General features: G+C 46.8%; 1 protein-coding gene, 1 long non-coding RNA gene and 1 pseudogene across 3 annotated transcripts in view; 2 read left to right on the top strand and 1 right to left on the bottom strand.

Annotated features, from left to right (window-relative positions):
* The window catches only part of LOC115893786, a 33,973-nt gene extending 30,743 nt beyond the window's left edge, over positions 1-3,230 (bottom strand). The window contains exon 1 of the long non-coding RNA XR_004053844.1: positions 2,987-3,230. This is a non-coding gene — a long non-coding RNA (uncharacterized LOC115893786). The remainder of the gene's footprint in view (positions 1-2,986) is intronic.
* On the top strand, positions 2,450-5,096 carry NEUROG2 (neurogenin 2). The gene is made up of 2 exons (XM_010389311.2): positions 2,450-2,783; positions 3,133-5,096. Exon 2 carries the CDS (start codon positions 3,134-3,136, stop codon positions 3,950-3,952), a length of 819 nt encoding a protein of 272 aa, XP_010387613.1. The 5' UTR covers positions 2,450-2,783; position 3,133; the 3' UTR covers positions 3,953-5,096.
* A 4,256-nt stretch (positions 5,097-9,352) lies between these two features.
* The window catches only part of LOC104682611, a 45,709-nt pseudogene continuing 39,261 nt past the window's right edge, over positions 9,353-15,800 (top strand). The window contains exon 1 of the transcript XR_004055055.1: positions 9,353-9,452. The product of XR_004055055.1 is annotated as a proteasome activator complex subunit 3 pseudogene (transcript). The remainder of the gene's footprint in view (positions 9,453-15,800) is intronic.

Genomic DNA, 15,800 nt, shown 5'->3' with positions numbered 1-15,800 from the left:
GGAATCTCCACTGACACTAAAATAAATCTTCTTTTGTTTTCATTACATTAATCTATTTTGGCTTGTATTTCTTTGCAACCCCTGTGAAGCGATATAAATATCTAGACTGAAAACCCAAGGTTCCTCCTATCATTCATTGGTATTTGTTTTTAAAAGTCTTTGATCACTTCCTCAGAACCTAGCTTTCTTGTCCTTTTATTTTATTCAAATTTACAAACAAACAAAAATTCTGTGTCTGCTCCTACGTGTTCCTTCGGTCCCTACTGGGCTAGACAAGTCCACACCCTTGGCAGGTTTTCTTTTAGGGGGACTATGAGAAGAGTATTTGCTTGTTTGGTATCAGTGATAATTGCCTATAAATTAATGCTCATGTGTAGAGCAACAAAGGTAAGCACTTCTAGCACAATTTGTGCTTGGTCAAACTTTTTATGAAGTTCTGATTCTGCAGGTTCATGATACAGAGACAGAAACCCAAAGATGTGTGAGAGGCAGGTGCTGTGTGCTAGAAACACTGAAAGTGTCTCCGTTTTCTTTTCATTTCTGCACTTCTAACACGTGAAATTAAGCTGTTCTAAAATAATTGAGGCAGAAACTGGCAAATGATGCTTTTATATTTTGGGAATTTGCTTTAAAAAGGGAGAACGTGAAAACACAAACACCAAAGAGCAAAGTGGAAATCATGATAGTTTTCAAATAATTCCAAGATAGAGGGAAGTCGGAAGGTTGAAGAACTGCAATGGGTAATGCTCCTCTTCACAGGTTTCTAACTTTCATTTTCTTTACTTTGTGCCTTCCAGTCCTCCTTGTTATTTCCCTGAAGAAAACATTAAACAAATTAAAGCCATGCAAAAACACTAACAACCAATTTAACCACCCCATCTTTGGAATACAGCTTGTTTCTAAGTCCTACAAAAGGAGGGAGACAGAAACCAGAAGACAGTATTCTCTTTCTCTTCTACTCTTCCACTCCTAACACTCCAACTGTGCCTTGCCTAAAGTTAATTTGCAAAGGGGATCTCAGGGGACCCCACTCCAGTCTACTGAAGTCCGGATCCATCCCCACGTCGACAAAAGGGTGGGCATGAACGTGGAGAAAGTGGGGAGGGCTGAGGAGCAATTCAGAACAAGTTTCCTCCGAGGTCCAGTCGCCCTTCAGCTCTTTTTTTCTCATTGAAAAACAGGAGAATTGGGAAGATGGGCCCCTTGTCCCTACAACGCCCCCCAGCGCGGAGCAGAGGTCACGGAAATGTCAGCGCAGCGCATTTGCTTGCAGGAGCAGCAGCTCTGCCGCTCCTCCAGCTCGGTTCGCTGCCACCCACGCGGGAAGCCTCCTTGCTGTCCCTCCAGGCTATAAACTGGGTAAACCCCCGCAAAACCTGTATCAGTGCCCGGAGCCTCAGTTTGCCGTATGTAAAACGAGGGAGATCCTTTCAGCTCTAACAAGTGAGTGGTTTTATTCTCATATCCTCTAAAAGCTCATCAACTGCTCCCCTATCCGACCTCCCCTCCCAGGAGACGCCTATTTGAATCCCCAGTGTCCTCTCCCTTCACTCTCCCACGCCAGTTTCGACGGACCCCAAACACACTTGTCCACGAGGCGTCCACAGCTCGCCATCCACGCCCTTCTCCTCTCCTAACCAAATGAATCCGTTTTAAAATCGTTTACTATTTGATACAGCCCCTCAGAGGCTTTGCCAAGAGACGCCCGGCAGCACCACAGGGCTAACTGCTTTCCCCGGGATTCTGACCCCCATTAACTAATTCCTAGTTCCCGTCACCCAGGAGCTAGGAGGGCCGGCAGCGCCGGGTGCGGTGCCTGCGCGCGCGCGCCGGGCGGGGGGAACCTCGGCGGCAGCAAGGACGAAGGCGGGGGCGGTAGCACGGGTCCCCCCATCCGCCCCCAGCGCTCGGGCCCCTAATGAGCCGCTGAAAGGGAGCGGGCTCCGGTGCGCGTGGCTCGCAGGCCTCCCGGAGTCCGGGGCGCCCTGATTGGCCAGCTGCGCCTCGCGACCTTCATTCATTAATAAATTAGCGGCACGCTCCAGCCGAGCGCGAGCCACCAATCACAATGGACAGCGGCGGCGACAACAGCCGCAGCTTGAGCCTCTGCGGCCGCTGCGGCTTCGCCAGCTCCGGCCGCAGCCTGGAGCTCCAACAGGAGCTTTAGAACCATTTTATGCTGATTAGATAAAGGGGGAAAAGAGAGGCGGGGGTGGTGGGAGGAGGAGGATGGATGGCAGCGCCAAGGGAGGGGGAAACGCGGTGAAGAAAGAGAAAGAAATGAATGATGATAATGCAATGAAAAGAATAAGCCCGGGGAGGGAAAAGCGGGGGAGAAGGGGGGCAGGACTGACAGGAGGAGGCGGCGGCGGCGGCGGGGAAGGGGGGGCCCGGGGCAGATCTGATTGTTTTCTTGGTGGTATATAAGGGGTTTTAAGGAGAGTCGTGTGCCAGACACGCAGCCACTGAACCACAAGCAGCTTCGCTTTAACTGGAGTGCCTGGGAGTCGCGTGCCAGGAGCCGCACGGCCAAGGACTGACTGACAGACAGACACGCACTACCACCACAACACACGAGACCCGGGCGGGCCGCCGCCGCCGCCACCGGGGCTCTTGGCAAACTCGCCGGTCGCAGAGGTCCCCCGCGGAGCTGCGCCACAGTAGCGCCGGGCTTGCAGCTTTCACCCCGGGCGAAGGACGCGGCGCTGCGCTCGCGGCTGCGCTGAGATTCCCGGCACACGCCAAAGTCACAGCAACGCTGAGGCACAGTTAGAGCCAACTAAGTAAGTATCGAGCCACGGCTTCCAACTTCGCAGGTGGTTTCCCCGCACTCAGTCCAACCACGCCCGCACGCCCTCTGGTCCGCGCAGAATCTTTGTCGCGGAGGCTGCAGTCCCTTCTCGGCGGGAACGCAGGTCGGCCCGCGGAGGGCAGGACCCGGCTGACTGGCTGCAGAATCACAGCGAGTGCTAGTGGCGCTCCTGACCTTGGCCCGGGTTTCTTTCCCCGCGCCATTCGGAGCTGGTCTTCTCGGGTGCGCGCCCGAGCACGCCCCTGTGACACGAAGATCGCGCCTCTGTTTCTTTCCTTACGCCTCACTGCCCTTTTCTCCTTCCCCTCTCTCTTTGGTAGGATGTTCGTCAAATCCGAGACCTTGGAGTTGAAGGAGGAAGAGGACGTGCTGGTGCTGCTCGGCTCGGCCTCCCCCGCCTTGGCAGCCCTGACCCCGCTGTCATCCAGCGCCGACGAAGAAGAGGAGGAGGAGCCGGGCGCGTCAGGCGGGGCGCGTCGGCAGCGCGGGGCTGAGGCCGGGCAGGGGGCGCGGGGCGGCGTGGCTGCGGGTGCGGAGGGCTGCCGGCCCGCACGGCTGCTGGGTCTGGTGCACGATTGCAAACGGCGCCCCTCTCGGGCGCGGGCCGTCTCCCGAGGCGCCAAGACCGCCGAGACAGTGCAGCGCATCAAGAAGACCCGTAGACTGAAGGCCAACAACCGCGAGCGAAATCGCATGCACAACCTCAACGCGGCACTGGACGCACTGCGCGAGGTGCTCCCCACGTTCCCCGAGGACGCCAAGCTCACCAAGATCGAGACCCTGCGCTTCGCCCACAACTACATCTGGGCGCTCACCGAGACCCTGCGCCTGGCGGATCACTGCGGGGGCGGCGGCGGAGGCCTGCCGGGGGCGCTCTTCTCCGAGGCAGTGTTGCTGAGCCCGGGAGGCGCCAGCGCCACCCTGAGCAGCAGCGGAGACAGCCCCTCGCCCGCCTCCACGTGGAGTTGCACCAACAGCCCCGCGCCGTCCTCATCCGCGTCCTCCAACTCCACCTCCCCCTACAGCTGCACTTTATCGCCCGCCAGCCCGGCCGGGTCAGACATGGACTATTGGCAGCCCCCACCTCCCGACAAGCACCGCTATGCACCTCACCTCCCCATAGCCAGGGATTGTATCTAGAGGTGCCGTTTCTGCTACCCACGTCAGGCCTTAGTGGGTTCCCTTTCCTGTCCCCAGTCAAGCCCTTCTCCCTTACCCTGCCCCCTCCCTTCTATGCCCTGGAAACCATCTCACTTCACAGGGCAGGTGTAGCCGTTCTGATTCCTCGGTTGTTTCTTGCATTTCTTGGCTTTGTGTATCCTTCATTCAGACGGGCTCTGATTTATTGAAGGTGTGATGGAGCTTGTTGTCAAAGCCAAGGGTGGCGTTTTGGGGGCGCTTCTTGAGACGAAAAAGACGCTGGGAAGAGATGATGGTGGCATATCTAAACAGTTTGCAGAACGGACTGACGCTCCTCCCCTTTCTCTGTAACGCCGGAGGACTTGGTGCAGTTCGTGTGAATCTCACAGGGAGAATGCAACTGGTTCCTGTGATCTCTTCACCTTTGCTTCTACATAGAGATGTTAATGTCGAGTAGAAAGAAATGTATCTTAGCATCTGAATGATTTTACTGGTAATAATATTATCCACAGATTTGCAATGGCTGGCATCTGCTTTATTCCCATTGCTGTCTGCAGGCTGTGGGAATTTCACCTGTCAAACCAAACTTTCCCTCTCTGATGTGCACTTTGTTCTGTTTCCCAGATTCGTCACAATGCCTATTGTCCTGTCCTTCTCTTTCCTTTTTCTTCCCTATTTTGCCATCTGTCCCTTATGATTTATAAGGGGGAAAAAACTTGTTTTGTTAGAGGGGCAGGTTAGAAGTCATTGTATAATTTGTAGGCTTTGTAATGATTGAATGCAAGCGTGGAAATTTAGGCTGAACTCTCTATCAAAAGGAAAAATGAGGAGGAAAAGGGAAAAATCAGGAGGGAGGATTGCTTCATGCATTATTTATCTCGACCTTTTAGGGAAGAAGGAACTCCCCCATTCTTTCAAGAGATTAAAAATAAATCAACAGTCTGAAAACCTAAGCAGACACGGAGCATTATCCGGATCAGCCACACACGTGTTCCCTTCTATTTATTATAAAGAAATTTTTCATGGGAAAATATGTATTTTTTTGTATATTCTACAGAGTTTATTCTAGTATGTATTTACGTATTGAAGAACAAGAAAGTTGTTCTTGTGATTAAACTATAAATAAAGTATCTAATTTTCATAAGTTTGTGTTTTGTATTCTAACTTTTTCTTGCTTATGTGATTATTAGATGCCGAATCAGTTGTGTGTTTTTGAAATTCTCCCCATGTCAAATTGAATGTAGTACTTGTATTTTTTGGCAATGCTTTGTGTAGAATTTCACTAAGAAATCACAAAAAGCTGAATCATATTTGAGACACTAATATTGAAATGAGTGTAACTCTATTTTTAAGACAAGCACACAATTTATTTTTAAGAAATAAATTTCTGAGCAAACAAGCAAAAAAGGGGAGAAGAATTTAAATGATAATTAAGTCATGATAAGCTCCAAAGTTCCGAAAACCTTGATTTGAAAAAAAAGTGAAGTTGAAATTTCTTGGTGGAGTGTGTGGAAATTTGTTTTTTGTACAATTTGTTTGGCTTCAATTCTCATCTGTAAACTGAAGGGATGGGACGTGACCTCCAAGGGTGCTCCCTTTCCAGCTCTAACATCTGTGATGTAACAGTATGTAAAAATTCATTATTAGAAGATTTCCTATTAGGCGTTTTAACAAGGTAGTTGCTTTTAAAAGCAGACTCCCAGAATAAAGCAGACATTTAGAGTGAACTGGAATTGAAAACATTTAAAGAAATAGCTCCACTTTCCAATATTTGTTAAAGTAATTACATAGTCAAAACTTCTTCAAAGAGAAAGCAAAAATGGTTTAACTTGCACCTCAATCTCCAAAGCAGAAATGAATGATCTTTGATTGGCTTTGGGTCAAAAATGACCAAATGAAGGTTGACCACATTCTAGGTTTAATCCCCTTGGGGAAGAGTGTCTATGACAACACAAGCTAAAAAAGATCACAATAAATCTTGGTTGTTCACAGCATCCCCCTCCCCACGAATGTCTTACCTGCATCTGGTTTGGGCTAAATACTCCACTCTTCTGCACAATGCAATAATAATTTCTCCTGAGGTGTCTATCTGAAACTACTCCTCTCTAATAATTCCATTTTATTTATTTTTATTTTTTATTTTTTTTGAGACGGAGTCTTGCTCTGTCACCCGGGCTGGAGTGTAGTGGCCGGATCTCAGCTCACTGCAAGCTCCGCCTCCCGGATTTACACCATTCTCCTGCCTCAGCCTCCCGAGTAGCTGGGACTACAGGCGCCCGCCACCTCGCCCGGCTAGCTTTTTGTATTTTTTTTTTTTTTTTTTTTTTTGAGACGGAGTCTCGCGCTGTCACCCAAGCTGGAGTGCACTGGCCAGATCTCAGCTCACTGCAAGCTCCGCCTCCCGGGTTCACGCCATTCTCCTGCCTCAGCCTCCCGAGTAGCTGGGACTACAGGCGCCCGCCACCTCACCCGGCTAGTTTTTTGTATTTTTTAGTAGAGACGGGGTTTCACCGTGTTAGCCAGGATGGTCTCGATCTCCTGAGCTTGTGATCCGCCCGTCTCGGCCTCCCAAAGTGCTGGGATTACAGGCTTGAGCCACCGCGCCCGGCCAGCTTTTTGTATTTTTTAGTAGAGACGGGGTTTCACCGTGTTAGCCAGGATGGTCTCAAACTCCTGACCTCGTGATCCGCCCGTCTCGGCCTCCCAAAGTGCTGGGATTACAGGCTTGAACCACCGCGCCCGGCCAGTAATTCCATTTTAATCAAAGGCAGAACTAACTCAGGGTTTTGGTTTCATTTTTATAGCCAAGCATGAGAGACCTTTTGGTAAATCCCTTTTAATTTAAAGATTGTGTTACTCTTAGCTGCTCTTTGAATGTCTGATGTAGGGAGAAAGTAATATTTCTCTTATATTCACATTTATGTTTCTAGTGTTTAAAAAGCCAAGCCAGCAAGCAAAGGAACTGTAATATGATAGTTTGAAAACATCAGTTTTGGTGCTGAACAATGCATCTTCTGGTGATACATTTGATGGCACATGGTGCTTCTTTTGGAAACTTGCCAAAGAAATAGTTCATGACAAAATCTCAGATGCAGCTACTCCTCCGACTATGGGAAAACTTCTCAATTGGTGAAGCCATCCCATAAAAAGATGACCCTAAGGGCTCAGCTGGAGAGGCAGGGATGGATAGATGATTCAATAATCCTAGCTCTGAGCAAGGCTCATACAGCTAATACAGACTTCACTCTTGACCTAGCTGACTCTAGACACTTCTTCCAAGTCCAGAGTCTTGTTCAAGTTCTCAAAGCTGGAGCTTGCAGGTCTCCATTTACAAACAAGCAGACACATCCTAAGTGCCAGGGCTTTCATCTACCATTTGCAATTCACACTCAGGCTTTCCCTTCCCCATCTAGAACACACCTTATTGTACACTAAATTGGTGCAATTATTTTTTATGGTGTCTAATCATCTTAAGCGGGTAAGAATGATGTACTGACTGCCTCAGCGCCGAGATTCTCTCCCCTAACCCGTTGCAACCTTCACAGCCTGTGACCTGAGGCCCAGCCGTTCTTTTCCCTTCCTAGTAGGAATGAGTACAATTAGAGGGTCGAAGCCGCTGCTTCTGGGGTAGGCAACAAGGTCGTTTTTCCATTTGATTCATTTCCCTCCCGACATTGTGACCGCGCTGTGATGAGCTGCATTTGTGTGCACCAAGTAGGTTTGCAGGCCTCGGAGCCACGCCATTTTATTTCTGGTGGCTCTGATGAGAGACACTTCAACCAACGCTGTGGAGATTTTCTTCCGGTGACAGTCACAGACTCCCAGCGTTGCTAGATCTTTCCAACGCCAGTTAGTGCGCTGCGGCGCGTTCCTAAGTGCGGAGAGGCGCGAAGGTGGGTCCTGTTCTCATTGGAGCGTCGCTTTAGCGCGGCCAGAGTTCCGGGATTGGCTGTATTTATTTGTTCTAAAGTACTTAGGCCTTGTTACAGCTCATTTTGCCTCCACTAGATTTTAAATACATCCATCTGAGCGCCAAGAAAGAGAAAAAAGGTAGGGAGGCGGACTGCCAACCGCTGGGGCTGCCTCGGGAGCCGAGCCTAGGCTCAGCTGGAGGCAGGAGGAGGGGCTGAGGCTTCCCTGGCCCGCCGCACCTGGACCAGAACTCGGTGGGCTCCCCAGGTGTCCCAGCTGAGGCGAAGGCCCTGGGCGGCTTTGGCCAGGAGGGAGGAAGGGCCCACTCGGCACTTCCCAAAGCCTAGTCCTATGACCCAGGAAGGGCGTTTAGGCCCAAGGCCGGCTTCAGCCGCCCACCCGTCAGTCTGGGTCACAGGCTGTTAAAGGGCCTGGCTTGAGGGCGAGGTTGAGAGCTGCGGCGCTCCCACCCGCTGGGTACACCCCCCTGCATTGCACACCCTTGGGCCGGTTGTGACTTCTGGGCACCGACACCTGGAACCGGTTAAAAGCGCCTCCTCTTCACCGCCAGCCTCGGTCTCCCCCGAGCCCCCTCGGGCTCCCAAGCGAGCTTTGAATGTATTAATTAAATAAAGTGGGCAGCTCTTGAATCGCGCCAATGCAGGGCGCTCCCGGGAGCGTGAAAGTCCCGGCCTCCGAATTCGCAAAATAAATGTGTGAAAAGAGAATTAGTGAAATTAGGTTAGACCAATAAAACGTGAGGGCTCCAATACCCCCCTTTCTCGCTCCCCCAGCCTGGGGCTAGAAGGGCTATCTGGTCTGATCTATTGTTTCCTGCCCTGACAGGGGGTTCATTGTGTGATAAATAATACCCCCTCCATTTTCTTTTATTCTTTAAAAAAATGGGAATTTGCATAATCAGTGCTTTGATGTGGCCAGAAATCGGAGGTTTGGTCTCCCCAAGTCTGCTATTGGTAGCGAAGCAACAAAGCTAGATTCAGATCTTTCACTTCGCTGACAGTGTGTGGGGCAGATTGTCAGAAATAGCAGCGTTAAGCTGCTGGCTTCTTTTTTAAGGACCACTTTAATGATTAAACTTAAGGAATGTCCAAAAAAGGAGGGATGAAAGGCCAGCTTTCTCATCACCCCATCAGACACCCCCCCCTCCCCCGCTCTCCATGCTTCTTATTGTTCTCTGCAGTTTCTTTTCCAAAGCGCTTGGTTTGGGGGATGGTGCATCTTCCTTGGGGCCGCCCCACGTGTCTCCGAGTGGGCACCGGCAGGGGTCCCCCTGGGCCAAGGAGGGGCCAGGTCTGCAGGAACGGTTCTCCTTGCCCCCCACGCGTTTTTCCTTCCCCAGTTTGATTTTTCCAGCCGAGATGGGGTTCATTTTACGGAGGACGTTGAAGTGAGTCGTTCCTTAGTCCTCGAGTGAAATGAGTGGGGGTTGGGGGGTTCCCTGGGAACGCAGCTTGGAGACAGTTTCAGATGGTCCCCGACAGGAGAGGCGAGCAAAGAAATTCAGTCATCCGGAAAGCAGAACGCGAAAGCCAGTGTGGCCGGACCTATTATTTCCCTGCAAGGTGGCGTGAGTCGGGAGGATGGAGTGGGAAAGAATCCTGACGGTGTGTGCGTTACAACAAATGACTTTTTTCCCCCTCTCGGTGCCAGGGTCGGGGGAAGGGAGATAGGGGTGGTTCTGTCTGCTTTCGCTCGCATTCTCTGCTTCTCCAGCTGCTCAGAGCGCGAAGGGGGAAATGCCAACTTGGATTACTGACTGAGAACACCGCGTGAAAGGCCAGGCCTCCCTGATCACACGGACAGGCGCCGGTTTCGCGCTCCAGCCTGTAGAGGTGTCAACCGCGTGAGAGATGCTCGGCCTCCCGGGATCCAAATTGGAGATGGAATCAGAGATGGAAGGGGGAAAGGAGGAGGATCCTTGAAACACCTGCGCGCCCACGGTCCCACTCCTTCTTTTCCTCAGCCCCGCATCTCACCGAACTGACCCCGGGCCATTCTTCAGATGTCCCAGCAGTTTTTGGATCGCAGAGCTTCAGCGGTAGTTAGCTCATCGTCAATTCTCTTTTTACTCGGTTATCTTTGCTTTTACTTTTCAAGGCTGTAACTATGTAAGCATTCGGTTTTCTGCATATTCACTTTCTTACAAAACAAAAGTTATATATTTCTTAGGAAAAAAAGAACCAGGGATCCACAGTTCTTCCCAATGGAAACATATTTTTAAGGCTCGACTTTGGGGGCAGCTGTTTAGATTCGTGTAACCTGGTAGACTCTACTTACTGCACATGGAAGTCCAGCCATGCAAGAAAGCAAGAGGCAATATGTTAAAGTTATTTCCAAAGGACTCATCTCCTAGAGTAGCCTATTTGGACTGCAGCTGGCTTTTTAAAGATTCAGTACGGAGTGTATATCTTCTCTGACAGATCTTGTCGAATTGTACAGCAGGTTGTGTCACCAGTGTTTGTCTCCATTTCTTTCTAATAATTCCATTATCACCTTCTCTTTGTTTCCATCTGCACTCAAATCCTCGATTTCACTTACACTCCTTTTTGCTCCATAACTAAAGGCATACGTGGAGACGTTAAACAATGGAGCAAAGAACCAAAACCTTTCACCTATCTTATTTGATGTAGAAAGGATTAAATGAAGGTGCTGAAGTCCATGTAAAATGGAAACAGGAAGCCTTAAAATATGGAGAGAGCTGGGGATGGTTTCCATGGCAGCAGCTTGCAATAAAGCCTAATTCCAAGTGACAAAGAGGTCATCTTCCTTTTCAAACGTGTTTATGATCCCTTTGTATATTGTATTTTGGCATAAAAGCTTCTCTGCACCGTCAGGGCTCCGCGGGCAGCTCTATGACTCTCAAGGGGGTTTATTGCCTCCTTGGCATAAGAATAGCCAAAAGAAGCCAAACTAGTGCCAGTGTGACAAAAGAGTAACCCCACAGGCTTGCATTTGCTTTCTTTCCTTTTTTTTTTTTCAATACATAAATCTTGCTATGCATTGAAGTAATCAAACACGAAGGATTCTGAGATAAGTTTAATCTTGTTTTTTTTTCTTCAAATTTTTACATCTACTGAAACATCATGTATAAACCAATACAAGAAGGTTGATTTAATATGAGGATATGATTTATTTTTGCGTTACTTTCCAGATAATTTTGGGAAAGAAGTCAAGTGAGATAAAACGTTGAACATACCTGTGAAACTAACTAAAGACTAGCTGTAAACTTCAGATAATCATTGTATCAATGAATTAATACTTTTTTTCATATCACAGTGCCTAGACTGATCAAAAAGGTGTTTTTTAAAATCAAACCTATCTAGGCCAGGTGTGGTGGCTAACGTCTGTAATCCCAGAACGTTGGGAGGCCAAGGTGGCAGGATCACTTGAGGCTGGGAGTTCGAGACCAGCCTGGCCAACATGTTGAAACCCCCCTCTCTACGAAAAACACAAAAATTAGCAAGGCTGGTGGCACACGCCTGTAATCCCAGCTACTCGGGAGGCTGAGGCAGGAGAATCACTTGAACCCTGGAGGCAGAGGTTGCAGTGGGATGAGATCCCACTACTGGACTCCAGCCTGGGTGACAGAATGAGACCCCGTTTCAAAATAAATAAATAAGGGCCTGGCGCGGTGGCTCAAGCCTGTAATCCCAGCACTTTGGGAGGCAAGCAGATCATCTGAGGTCAGGAGTTCGAGACCAGCCTGGCCAACATGATGAAACCCAGTCTCTACTAAAAAAGTACAAAAACTAGCCAGGCATGGTGGCACACACCTGTAATCCCAGCTACTCGGGAGGCTGAGGCAGGAGAATCGCTTGAACCCAGGAGGCAGAGGTTGCAGTGAGCTGAAATCGCACCGCTGCACTCCAGCCTGGACAACAAGAGTGAAAACTCCATCTTAATAATAATAATAATAAGAAGAAAAAGGATAGTTAAAAAAAATCCTATCTAAGTTAATAATGTTTCCCCTAACCCTCAAAATTACCATGGCAACAGCTTGGAAGCAGACAAGAAAAAAACATAATTTTGCTGGAAAAACAGTAAAGAACTCAGAAGTCCTGAGTTCACATCCAATGTTTCTTTTGAATTAGGAGATGATTTTGGACTGTATCTCTGTGTGACATCGGGCATGTGCACACATAATCACATCCAGTAGAGTTTTTCATGGTATCTGCAATAGAAACTCCTTCCTATAATTTTCAGTAGATGTAGGAGACTCCATCTGACATTTTCAGTTATTATTCTGTAAGCAAACAATTTTTAAAGTGGTTCAGTTCTCCTTGAGTAGAACTGTTCTGGCATCTTAGGCTTCTCTGTTCTACATTGGGGAGAGTTTTCTAAACGTCCGAGAGTTTTCAGAACCATTTTGTTTTGAACTATAGGAGGTGAAGCTGAACTGATGAAGGCACTGGCCAGTGGTACCCTCCTCACCTCCACATTACTCTGTATCTTACCTACACTTTCATAACACATGCATGGTGTGGTAATTACCATAATACCTTACAAAGCAGATTGGAGAAAATATCTGTGGTGTCAATGACTGGATATAGTTCTCCAGGTAATCGGGTAATTGCTGCCTTTGCTTATTTCTTTTTTTCTTTTTTTTCTTTTTTTGAGACAGGGTCTCACTCTGTTACCCAGGTTAGAGGCTAATGGCACGATCCTGGGTCACTGTAGCCTCTGGCTCCTGGGGTCGAGTGTTTCTTCCATGTTAGCCTCCTGAGTAGCTGGGACTTCAGGCATACACTACCACACCTAGCTAAATTTTTAAATTTTTCATAGAGATGAGGCCTCCCCTATGTTTCCCAGTAGGCTCAAGTGACCCTCCCACTTCAGCTTCCTAAAGTGCTGGGATTATAGCCGTGGTTACTGCTCCAGCTCGCTTCATTTTTTCCTTTGAGATGGAGTCGCCAAGGCTGGAGTGCGGTGATACGATCTTGGTTCACTGCAGTCTCCGCCTCCCAGGTTCAAGGGATTCTTATGCCTCATCTTTCCAAGTATCTGGGATTACAGGCACATGCCAGCACACCTGGCTATATTCAGTAGATGGGGTTTCACCATGTTGGTCAAGGCTGGTCTCCAACTCCCGGCCTCAAGTGATTCACCTACCTCAGCCTACCAGAGTGCTGGGATTACCAGCATGAGCTTAGGTGCCTGGCCTGCTTCTTTAACTTTCTAAGGAAGAAAGTCAAAGGGTCAATTTTCTTCAATACCTTTTTTTTTTTTCTCCCTACCCCAGCAAAGTGAGTGAAACTCCCCAAGGGCATTTTGATTCTAATGTTACCATATTTTTGGTAAGGGACTAGAAAGACAGTATTCATAAACATTGAGCTTCTCCACCCTTTTTTATTCATGACACACTTTCAAATTCTAGAAATTTTTCTTAACAAATTGGAAAGGATTACAAGTCTCAAGACAACATTAAACAAGGCAACAATGATTACACCATGCACTGTCTCACTGACATCTCACAGAATCTATTAGCATTCATAATCATTGGATTATTCACTTCGTTGTCCTTTTGCACTATATTACTGTGTAAATAGAACTATTTCTTGTCCTACAGTGATCTGCTCTACACAGTAGGCAATATTTTTACAAGTTCCAGGAAACACAGTTTTTTTGCACTACATTTAGACTCTTATTTAAAGCTTGAAGAGGTCTGGTGTGGTGACTCATACCTGTAATCCCGGCATGTTGGGAGGCTGAGGTGGGAGGATTGCTTGAGGAGTTCGAGACCAGCCTGGGCTATTTAGGGAGACCTTGTCTCTCTAAAAAAAATTAAAAATTAGCCAACATGGTGGTGTATGCCTGTAGTTCCAACTCTTCAGGAGGCTGAGGTGGGAGGATTGCTTGAGCTCAGGAGGTCAAGGCTGCAGTGAACTGTAATCGCACCACTGCACTCCAGTCTGGGTGACAGAGTGAGAACATTTCTCAAAATAAAAATAAATAAATAAATAAACAAAAGAAAGCTTGCTATTTCCTTTCATTCCATGATGTTCAGTTAATTGTGTTTCACCTGACAAAACACTACTGCTGGATATTGTGGAGGATGTTCCTAGTCTTTGCCGTATCTGACTCTTTAATCCTTTTGGGCATGCTCAGACCATTTATAACTGAGCTTGTCTCTATCTCCCTCTTGCCTTAAGATAGTAAGGCCAGAATATCAAAGCTAGTTGGGCTCCTGAGTGACCACATAAAGAGCGGTGGTCCTCATGAGTCACCGACACTCACAGTGGATGTTGTATGAGAGAGAAAAACCTGTGAGTTAAGCCACTTAGATTCAGTGGTTGGTTGTTATTGCATCGTAATTTAGCCTACCCTGATTAATATGGTTGTATATTTATTCAGGGAGTATATAACTTATTTGTAGCAACAAAATTTAAAAAGGGTCTTATCATTGACTAAAACTTGGTAGTCCACCTTTGAAGAATTTGAAGATTCTGTTATTTTAAAAGTCATTTTTATTTTTATTTTGAGCCATGTAAGAATGTTTTAATGCCTTAAAATCTTCAGCTGTTCCAAAAGTGATTTTTAAAAACCATCTTAACCATTTTAAGTGTACAGTTTAGTAGTGTTAAGTATATTCATATTACTGTCCAACAAATCTTCAGAACTTTTTCATCTTGCAAAACTGAAATTATATACTCATTAAACAACAGCTCTCATTTCGTCTTCCCTCCAGCTCCTGGCAAATACTATTCATATTTATTTTCAAAGCATATAGGACCCCTGCCCTCATTTTTCTCTATCTCATTTTAATTAACTTTAATTTGAATTGCCCACACTATTATTACAGAAGTAAGCATGTATAAAGTTCTATCATTCACAACTAGTTCTTCTGCTACCTTTTGGGAAATAATTAACAAAATGGAGCTGTACTCTCCTTTCCATAGTGTTATTGACTGATGCGAAATTGCGGTCAGTTTTGCAAGAGAGCACCCATTATCTTGGTACCTACTCCTCCTGAATGAAGAGTAGATGGCTTGACAGAGTCCTGCAGGTAATTATGTTTTTTGCCCCATTTTTTTCCAGAATGGGCCAGAGGTAGTTCAATGGGTCTAGAGGCCAGTTTGAAGAGTAGATTGATTCCTGAGCCCATAAATAAAATTCACTGTGATGTACAATTTGATCCTGTTGGTACCCAAGCTTAAAAGGACAATGTGATTAAACTACACATTAAATGGAAGTACTATAATTAGCTTACTAACTTAGAGTATGTGATGGGGTTTTTTCATTTTGGAGAAGCCAGAGCATTGGACTAAGTGATTAGGGTCCTTTCTGTTACTGAGTGGCTATATAACTGTGAGTAGGTCTCTTAGCCTGGTATAGTAGGCCTAAGGTTAGAACAACTATTTATGGTTATACCAGGTATTTCCAAACTCTATTCTAGCTTCACTTTTCAAAGTTTTTTTAAAAAATAAAGTCCAATAGGTTTGCTTTTAGAAACACTTTTAGACAAAATCTAACAGATTCATCTTGATATATTTTTGGATTTTACTTTTCAAAGGGTCCATATTAATTTTGAAAAATACTTGGAAAAACCACATTTTAACTTGTTTTTTTATAACAATGCCTTTGAAAATGAAAACTGGAAGCTTGAAGAAGGCAACTGAAAAGTCCCTCAAGCTAGGCTAATATTTAGCACTGACATCTAAGACCGGCCATGTGCTTTGGATTCAATTTTGTTTTTCATTCAGCACTTGTACTGAACAGAGGTCAATCATTTTAGGTGGCGAGGAGAAGCAAATTTTTGATAAAGGTTTCTCTCTTTTAAACTGCTTCCAAGCAGGGGATGACAATTTCTTTTGTTCAGAGAGTTGTAATCTTTCATCTGCCTCATTTCTCCCTGATCTTTAAAGGTGTCTCTTGATTTGGACATCATGGATCTATAAACACATCACACAATAATTTA

This window comes from Rhinopithecus roxellana, chromosome 2, assembly GCF_007565055.1.
Source record: "Rhinopithecus roxellana isolate Shanxi Qingling chromosome 2, ASM756505v1, whole genome shotgun sequence".
Classification (NCBI taxonomy): domain Eukaryota; kingdom Metazoa; phylum Chordata; class Mammalia; order Primates; family Cercopithecidae; genus Rhinopithecus; species Rhinopithecus roxellana.
Note: the sequence above shows the minus strand (reverse complement) of the source record. Positions and strands in the feature narration are given on the sequence as shown.